The sequence below is a fragment of the Clytia hemisphaerica genome, unplaced genomic scaffold (assembly GCF_902728285.1).
Source record: "Clytia hemisphaerica strain Z4C2 unplaced genomic scaffold, Clytia hemisphaerica genome assembly, whole genome shotgun sequence".
NCBI lineage: Eukaryota > Metazoa > Cnidaria > Hydrozoa > Leptothecata > Clytiidae > Clytia > Clytia hemisphaerica.
This window is the reverse complement of record NW_027104328.1, coordinates 661371-671381: the sequence shown is the minus strand read 5'-3', so window position 1 is coordinate 671381 and position 10011 is coordinate 661371. Positions and strand designations below refer to the sequence as shown.

Here is a 10011-nt window from a genome sequence, read left to right as displayed (position 1 = left end):
TTAATTTGGAGTCCTGTTTTGGCATTTTCTAACAAAGATGACGTCATTTAGGTGATAATGATGTCATCATCAATAATGCTAGGATTCTCACCAAAGACGTCAATTTGTATTTAGTGCACACTCGCAAAATTTCATAACCCTTTTGATAAAGATTTCAAACATATTAAAAATGTCCGTTTAGTGTAGGGCTGAATAAAAAGTAAGGATGTTTAGAGTGATTGTTCTATGATATATTTATATCAATATGCTTTTTATTCAAGAGTTTTTCATGTACTTAATTCTCACCCTTTATTTTTAGGAAAATGAACATATTTTAAATTAAAGAAAAAGCTAGAGATACACCAATTTGAATTTTACTATGAGTAGTAATCCTCATGTACAGCTGCGGGCGGCTGTACCTCAAAGACTACCTGGAACGTTATGGGAAGAATTTTGTAGTGAATGTGCTACTATGGCTGCAATAGACTTTGCAAGAAAATCAGCACAGTTTGTCTCACAAAATGAACAATACAATAATAGCACTTTTTTTAACAAAGCACCTCGGAAATTTATTGACACATTTTACATCGAATATGATAAAGAATTGCAGAGGATAGCACAAGATAATGATGAACGTATACGTAGAGATCAAAGCAAAAAGACTTCAGATAAAAATCGCAAATTGTCAGTGCGAATGAAAAGTATTTTCAAAAAATCAGCAAGTAATAATGAACAAAAGAATAACAATAGTGAGAGTTCTACTAATGGTGAAAGTAACACCAACACTAAGACAAACAATAACAAAACGCAAAATACAGGACCTGATAAGAATGCAGCTGGCAATGAAATCATAAAAGAAGGTTTTATGCATGAATTAGCAAATATTGAAGGCCGTGGTGATGATGGACTAACTTGGCAGAAATGTAGGATTATGATTTGTAAAGCACCTGGTGGTTTTATGTTGGAATTCTACGTACCACCCAAGGTAAATATTATATGGAAAAGCATCTTACAATCTTCTTCCTAAAGCTTCTTTGAGGATGTTTAAATCTTGATAAGCGCTGATTATTTTTTCTAAGAAATAACTAATTCTTTTCAATCAAGTTTGCTACATTTTTTGTTTTACTAAATCAAATCTCTGACCAGAATTGTCAGTTGTTTTAGGGCTACAAGTTAAAATCCCTTGCTAATGAAAGTAACCCCCATGGTATCATAATCAACTCTTTTTATGTAACATTTTGATTCACAGGCTTCGAAACCAAGGACAGCAGTGTTTTGTTTCCTTATACACGAAGCACGCAAAGCCTCCTCACTGGAAATGCCAGATTCTGATAGCGTGTTTATTATCAAGGTAAAAATAAGTTTTTCTATTCATGTCCTATATTAGTTACTATACCTTATCGTGGAGGGGGGAGGGAATGTCGGAGTTTTAATTAGTAGGGGTAAAACCTCATAATTTTTTGTTAGGGGTGAAAATTAGTTAAAAACAGCGATTTTCAAAATTTTCCCCAATAATGAGGTTTAAGTATACCAGGATAATTACGATGACAGACAAAGATTTTGATAGGTTAGTCACAATACGAAGTTTGATTGGTTGAAACTCGTTAGCCGTTTACATTCTTCGTCCGTCGTCGTGATTATACTGATTTACTTAACCTCACCAATAACTCTCTCACCATCATTTAGGCGGTTAACAATAAAGAGTATATGATCGCAGCAAATGATGAAAACGAAATGACGGAATGGCTTGAACTCATTCATAAATGCATGGAAGAAGACTCATCAGCTCCAAAGTATGTTTTGAAAAATTTTAGTAATTTTTCAATGATAGGAAAAATGTATTTCGAGTGAAATGTTAACAGTCAAATCTACACGTTTTTTATATAAGAACATTTGGCTTTCAAGGCCTCAAAAAAGTTCTAAGAACACTTTAAAGTTGTGCAGACCATAAAACATGCAATTTCTTACGAAATCAGACCGAATTACTCACACGTATGCTATACATAAGAACATCTTAAGAAGAAGAAACAGCGATATATGCTTCTGAAACAGGATCAAAGCTGTTTCAAACCTTTATTAAAGTCTATTTCAAATTAGCTGGCATTGTTTTTTCAAAACTTTTTTTGAATTAGTTAGTGGTTTTGTGCTTGTTAAAAAGATAATCCGGAGTGGAATATTATCAAATATTATCCCAGAGCCACTTGTACCTCTTTTGTAGTTAACTGATGGACGTGATGAACGTGAGCACAATCAGAATCGTTAAAAAAGTCATTACTTCAAGCTAAATAAACTCGATTTATTATTTTAATCTTCACAGTACACCGAACAACCCTATCGACTCACATGCTCCAAACACATTTTCTTTTGACCAAAGAAGCCAGCAAGCCTTAATACAGTTTGATGAAGGTTTGTATTAACGATCAACCTTTTCATCTTAATATATTTGCAAAATAAAACTCTTCCCCTTTCCTACATGAATACAAAACTCTTCCTGAACAGAGTGGATTTTCCTATAAAAATACACAACTTTCTGCTAAAGTATTTTGAAGGTTTGTTTTGACAATCAACTTCTTGATCGAAATATGTTTGCAATATATATCTCTCCCTTGATTGTATAGCCATCAGATTTTCCTTTATAAATCAAATCAAAGATCTTCTTGAATGGAATAGATTTTCCTTTAAAAATACACAACTTGCTCCAAACATAGAATGAATTGTCCTTCTAAAGTACAAGGATTTCTCTATATATCTTTTAAAAGAAGATTGATTCCCCATTAAAAAACAGGATATCCTGTGTGTGTTTAATGGAATTCTGCATCATGAGTCTTTTTGAAGGAACTCCATTCGGCAAAAATATACAATTTAATTTGACATTGCGCAAATCAATGCTTCTTTTTGGTTTATTTACAGCAAGAGAATCATCTAGCCAAGAGAATGGCCGCAAACAAATCAAATCACCTTTGACAAGACAACATTCAGATCCCAGTGGTCTTGCTCCTCCTCTCTCGCCTCTTGTCCCAAATTTCAAACAGCCAGATCTTTCAGGTAATGTTCAAGAAGAGATTTCTATTGAGCCTTTTATCTTAACCTTGGTTTTGGTTTGGTCCTCCTTGCTTTTTTCTCCAAAAATACAGGCCGCTTACACAGTGTTTATAGTCTCACATTTCTCCGGGCTTTCTTCAGCTCTCAGGTAAGGATCAAGAAGAGATTTTTATTGGGCTTATTATCTTCATCTGGGTCTTTGCATGGTCTTCCATAAAGATTTTCCTTCAAAAATACACAGTGTTTTGGTATCACATTACTTTGGACTTTAAAACTCTCAGGTAATGCTTAAGAAGAGGTTTTAATGAATTTAACATCTCAATCTGGGTCTTCGTTATGGTGTTCCTTAAAAAGTTTTCCTTCAAAAATACACAGTGTTTAAGAATCGTATGACTTCAGACTTTAAAACACTTCGGTAAGGCTCAAGAAGAGATTTTAAATGAGCTTATTATCTCAATCTCGGTCGGTGTCTTCCTATATTTGATTTTCCCTTTCAGAATGCAGGGCTCTCACAAAATGACGTTGGATAAATTTCAAACGTTTCTTTCGTTCTTTTATATTCAATAAGAAATCTCTTGGTACTGCTATTAAGTGGATTAATTTTTGTGTGGATTTTTTTTCGCGAATCGAAAATTTAAAATCTTTGCATGGACTAAATTTTACGAATCAGCTTATTTTTTCCCCTAATTTTCTTTCATTTTGCCAGGGGTTTTCGAAAAAATCATAATTTTAATTTTTTTGCGAGGACTAATTTTCGCGAAAATTCGCGAAATTTGATCCACTTTTTAAAGGAAGATAAATTTAACTCCGTTTTATACTTTTTTTTTATTTCAGACCCGAACCTGATGATTGTAGAAACGACAGAAGAAGAGGAGCCAACAACACCGACAACATTGATGGGAGACCAAATTGTCGACCTGGTACAGACCAACCCTGATAGTGAAGAACAAGATCTCGGTATGTCGTACTACATTCTTTGCCAATATAATATATTTGAAGAAATAAGAATTTATGTCCAACTATATTCATTCGGGAGATTTGGGTGGTAGAGCAGCATATGTATTTCGTCCTTATTAGGACTCGTCGGCACTGCATACTGCATATATATTGAGGCTTCTGGTTACTTTAATATAAAGGAAGAAACTTTCGCGAGCTCGCGATTTTTCGGCTAAATCGCGAATATTAAGTTCCGCGAAAAATTCCGAAAGTTGCCATTCGCATGTGTTAATTTCCGCGAAATATGGTCAAATATGGTCGCGTTTTTTTTTCGCCCCGGGAAAGTTTTTCCCTTTAGAGTATTTTGACGTTTTTCAAGATTTAAAGTTTGGGTGAGAATTTGGCTTTTGGGTTATCTATTTGATCGGAAATTTCAATTTGGGAGGGGGTTTTGGACATCCAGGCTATATTCTGAGCCTTATTAGACCATTTGGATCCGGACATCCCAAGGTCCCAAGTCTTAAATCTAGAGTTAAAGCTCTACTATTCCAAACTACGTTACAGCATTTACAATTCGTACGGAATTTCCCTTTGTCTCGTCAAATATTAAGATGAACCTTACCAGTCAAACTCACAGATATATTCTTTTACACACTAGATAAGCCAACTGTGGATCTGTGGATTTCCAGTGGAGATGTGTCCAATTTCGAAGTCGACTAGTTCGCCATGTTGTTTTCTATTTTACCATAGATTTTCGAACGTTCGATTTTCACAACATTCGAATCGCACTGTTAACAACCGGAATTGAAAACAAGATGGCGGACTAGTCAACTCTAAAATCGGACACGTTTCCTTTTATATGAAAAGCCTGATCCAGTCAAATAGCTAGAGATCAGTGATCAAACTCTACTCCAAAACCAAAATGATCTAAACCTAGATAAAAATTTACATCATGCATTTGCTTTCAATCTTCATTTTATTATTACCTCATCTTTTATTTATTCAGCCTATCAAGCGGATCCATCTAATGCTGAGTCATCGAATTTGAGTGAATTTGATTGGATGAGCACGTCGACGGAAGATCACCCATTGGCTGTTTACCCTTGGTTTCATGGTACTATAACTCGTGTCCAGTCCTCTTTGCTTGTATTGAACGGCGGGGTCACGTGGCATGGTGTCTTCTTAGTTCGCCAAAGTGAAACGAGGAGGGGAGAATATGTTTTAACTTTCAATCTGCAGGGAAGACCCAAGGTATGGTATTTGTTATTAAATTATCGGTCCGGATTGTATTTGACCTCATACATTTATCATACAAAGAAATTCATTTCCCTAGCAATTTGCCATGACACTTTTATCAGTGAGAAATGAAGTGAGAGTGATGGAAGTACATTTTCAACTCTTTTAGTATGGAGGTCCTTTTTTTTAGTCATCTTTACCTTTGTTACTCTGGAGGTTAGCATCTTTTGACTCGTGTTGTGCTGGAAGATTTAAAAAAGTATAACAATCGTTTGAATTTCGTAATAAGCCTAAGACCTTCTTTCGTCATTTTCCACAACAGAAACACTCAAATTAGTTTGACCATGTCTTTTCTTTCATACTTCTTAGTAATAAACAGGAGTTTAAATTTTCACGCAGGTTCACGAAAGAAAAAATGGTTTACGCTTATCAAGAATTTTCTCGTGATGATTGATCTTTAGATGATATTTTTGTCTACACAAGGTCACCTAAGGGCTCTGACCGTAGTAAATTTTGATATTTGTCATGTACAAAATATAAATTTCTGTCTGATGTAGCTAACAAAACGTTGACATATTATACATTTTCTGTTAGGCTATAACTATCCTCGAGTCTGAAAATTTAAGAATCGCGATGAAATAATTTGATGAAGAGAGAAATGACGACTTTTGCGACGAAGAGTATTTCAACTTTAAAGAGCTTATTTTGGTCGGAGAAGAAATATCTTGAAAAATTTTTTACAGAACCAAAAATATTTTTTCGGAAAATATTTCTAAAAGCTTACTTGTCTCAAAATCTTGAAAAAAGTGCTTTTTGACCAATTTTTCATCCCAATTGTTCATAGAAAAACAGCTATTACTTTTGATGCATCTATTTAGACGATTTTTCCGAAAAATTTAATACAGTTCAATTCTTTACGAACAATTTGAAAAATTTTTGAAACAAAAAGGTTAATTACCCATTAAAACTTAGCAGATTTTATAAAAGAGGGTGGTTAATATATTATATATTATAAGTCTTTTAAAGTTCATAACGTCATTTTTGCAATTAAATTCTTAATTACTTTTAACAAATTTGATCAAAAAGCAATTTGCAAAGGCAATTTTTTGTTAAAAGTGTAAAGGAACCTGAAATATAACTTTTTATGCTCGAATACCAAAATCATTTTTTTGACTATGGTCAGAGCCCTTAAAAGGGAATTTAAAGCCGGTGTCACAGGAAATAAGTACTCCCCGAAAAAAGTACTCCCCAGTACAAATTTCCCAGGTGATAGGTACTCCTAGGGGTACTTATTTCCTAGGAAATTCGTACCCTCCTCAGGAAAAAAGTACCCCCTGTTCCAACTTCAGTTGAGCTACAAGCTGACAATGTAGTATGTCCTAAATCTTTGGGGTAGCCTGGAGACTTCAAAAATGGTCGGATTTGGCTGAAATTTTACACGCTCGATCCTTGGGTGAATATCTGGGGGTATTTATTTCATCTTTTGAAAACTTTGATTTTTGGGGCCTGGGGACGAGTTTTTCGCCAAAACGAGGCAAAAACTTTCGGGCAGCCTGGAGACGTTGAAAATGGTTGGATTTCGCTGAAATTTGGCACACTTGTTCCTTGGGTGTGTTTGTATGTTCATTTTTCCAAATTTTGTTTTGGGGCCTGGGGTCGAGGCTATTTTTGATTATACCTTAATTTTAATACAGATCAGAGATTTTTAATTTAATAGCTGAATTATCAATTTTTGTGACTCAGCAGTTTTTTTGGTGTTTTCGCTAAAAGGCGAGAGATCGAGACAATTCTAGAAAACCACACAATTTGACTACTATTGTCAGGACTATCCGAATGGATAAATCGATTTTCAAGATTGCGTCATCGGAATTACCACAAAATGTCGATTCTTTTTGCCTAAAACTAGCCATTTCGCGGACCACGTGTCGAATTTAAAAGTGACCCCGTGTTTCCTTTATCTATTCTCCAACTAAATCCGTGGAAGCATCAAAATATATCATTTTCAGAATTCAAAGATCTTTAGTAAGGAAGGAAGGGGGTTGATGTTTGTCGAGTATATAAAATTTTGAATAAGTTTAAAGTGCAATGCAGAGTCTTCTTTTTTAGATTCTGGCAGGAAATATAAGGTACCCTTATGGGGGTCAATTTCCCAGAAGGGTATCAATTTCCTAGGAAAAAAGTACTGGGGAGTATGTTTTTCCTGGGAAAAATGTACTCCGGGAGTACTTTTTTCCAGGGAGTACTTATTTTTCGTTACACCGGGGTGGAGTGAGTAGGCGGGGTGTTTTCGTGTTGTTTCAAATCTACCGCCAATATTTTTTATAAAAACGCGTGATGGCTACAAACTCTGCGTGATTTCCCGCGTTTACTGTCCCTCTAATTGTTCTTAAAATGTTCTTTTTCAGCATTTACGTCTATCACTGAATCCTGACGGCAACTGTCGCGTGCAACATCTATGGTTCCCAAGTATATTTGACATGTTAGAACATTTCCGTACTCATCCTATACCGCTTGAAAATAGCGGTCCGGACGACGTCTGTTTAACAAACTTTGTCATATGTAATGACCCTTGTGCTGCTGGTACGACACCGGCGACAGCCAATGCTACGCCAGAACGACCGGGCAGTCCGGGTTCACAACCGTTGAATATGCGTCGAGCAGCGACTATGAATACGGGAGCTATGAGTCGGATTGCTGCAAATGCCCGCGTGCAGACGGGATCTGTACGTGCGACACGGACAGCTTTACAAGCGGCCCACCAGAGAGCGATTAATAATCAGTATTCGATGGTTTGACGTGACACGGCATCTTCATTGGGGGTAGTAATCGCAACGGCATAGAGAGAGAAGTGTTGGGAAAGCCAATGGCTGTTTTACATCGAAAGAAACAAGATTCGAATCCGGTTTCACGGGCGTTATTGATTAAATCTTTTCATGAGATATCAATATTGTCAATGATCAATAATCTTTTCCAAAGTTAATAAAAGCGAATAGAAAATTGAAGCGTTTTTGCACTGTTTGACAGGTGACACGCCAGTCACCTACGGATTACGTTGTATTGGACTTTTCAAAACTGGACGTACGGGACAGAAATTAAATTTGGAAAACCAATACATCTGAATGTTGGAGAAAAATAAATACCTTATCGGCCAAAACTTAGTCGGCCCTAAGTGACTAAATTTTAGCTTGGTGACTAAAATTAGGGCCGACTGAATATTTGAGCCGACTAAAATTTGGTCCGACTAAAAATTTAGAAATGGCCAAAATTTAATTATTAGTCGGCCCTTAGTGACTAAATTTTGGCCGATAAGGTACACAAATTAACAATTTAAAAATCGCATCAATAAACTGCCACACCACTCGTGTTCGGTGGTTTGCGCACGACACAAATGAATATCATTCTTCTCAAACATTTTTAAAGAGTTTTAATAACAACAAAGTGATAGTCCGATGTTTCGGGTGTTATAGGCCATTTCACAGACGCAAAGCGTAAATTGGTAATCAGGACCGCTGCGCGCTAATGATGACTTAAGGCTTGGGACACGAGAAGTTTTTTTCACGTTAGTGTTGGTGTAATGCAACATGCTCCATCCCACCAACACAAGAAAGAAAGTGCGTGTCCCATGGTTGTTTTTTTTTGTTTCCTGGGACAAAAATAAGGGAAATACCCAAAAGACACGCTGATTTTGTCCCTGGGACAAAATATATCACTTTTATTGGTAGAAAGAAAAATGGGGTGGTGACACGAGAAAGCGTTTCAGGTTGGTGGGATGGAGCATGTTCCATTGCACCAACGCGAAAAAAACTTCTCGTGTCCCAAAGCCTTTACTATTGGTCCAAAATTTTGAAAAATTTTGAAGATTTTGCGTCTAGTCAACTGGAAGTCGTTACTAGAGTGCAACCAGTCCTGATTACCCATGATTCATTTCGACTGTGAAATGGCCTATGGAAATTAACCTGAATCAACACATAAATATTCTTGACCCTCTTTCCAGACGGACGCACAACTCTGTTGACGGTCTTATACGTCATTAGATGGTTGAATGGACATTGTTTTAACGTTTTTGTGGTAACCTTTATATATTGCGGTACCTATGACATGGAGTAACTTAGCACTGGTCTCCAGTAGATTCGAATTTTCGAGAGGAGATAAAATGAGTTATTTACTTTGATGGAATATGGTATAGAATTGAAAATTGATTATTTTAAGAAAGCAGACTCAATTTTTTCTGACTATGATTACCAGGGTGAAATATTCTATAGAAATGTAAAATGTCAAATGTAACGCCGAATGACGAGCACATTTCTTTCATTTTCATTTTCAATTTCTGATGAAAATAGGCCAAATTTGTATTTCGCGAGTTCTTATTTTCTCGCTTTTGCCGAAAATCTGTGAAATTAGCTCTCAAGGTAAAGAAAGCTGTGTCAATCTCTTTAGCTGTTTAGGAAGTGACAAAAATTCTCCTATAATCATGCTATTATAATGAATTGGAGAAAAGATAGTGATTTGAAAGAATCTGTCTCTCATTTTGTTGAGATATAAATTTCTATAAATTGAAAAGTATCAATTTCCCAATTGGAAGAGTTTCAGTTTATGTTAGATTATTTTTTTTTTGCATTTATTTTTCACTTTTTTGGACGTTAAAAACTTTTGTTTTTTCTCCACTTTAATGTCAACAGTTAACTAGTGTAATATAAATTTATATTTTTTTATTCAAACCTTTTTATTTTAAAAATGTTATGAAGAGAAGGTTCAAAGAAGCATTTTAAAAGACTTATAAAAGTCTGAGAATTAAGTACACATTATTTATTTTCTACT

General features: G+C 35.5%; 1 protein-coding gene across 1 annotated transcript; it reads left to right on the top strand.

Moving 5' to 3' along the window:
* Positions 1-299: 299 nt before the first annotated feature.
* LOC136817674 (SH2B adapter protein 1-like) lies at positions 300-9338 on the top strand. Its single transcript, XM_067073992.1, has 8 exons — positions 300-964; positions 1229-1330; positions 1666-1772; positions 2297-2385; positions 2890-3024; positions 3856-3978; positions 4964-5208; positions 7599-9338. The coding sequence occupies exons 1-8, from the start codon at positions 359-361 to the stop codon at positions 7986-7988; spliced, it is 1797 nt and encodes a 598-aa protein (XP_066930093.1). The 5' UTR covers positions 300-358; the 3' UTR covers positions 7989-9338.
* The last annotated feature ends 673 nt before the right edge of the window (positions 9339-10011 follow it).

What these genes read in the sequence shown, in the direction of transcription:
- LOC136817674 (XM_067073992.1), top strand. Translation starts at nt 359, where the DNA reads ATGAGTAGTAATCCTCATGTACAGCTGCGGGCGGCTGTACCTCAAAGA. An exon ending in CAAACAGCCAGATCTTTCAG is followed by an intron (nt 3,025 to 3,855) that starts GTAATGTTCAAG and finishes TTTTTATTTCAG; the next exon opens with ACCCGAACCTGATGATTGTA. An exon ending in TAGTGAAGAACAAGATCTCG is followed by an intron (nt 3,979 to 4,963) that starts GTATGTCGTACT and finishes TTATTTATTCAG; the next exon opens with CCTATCAAGCGGATCCATCT.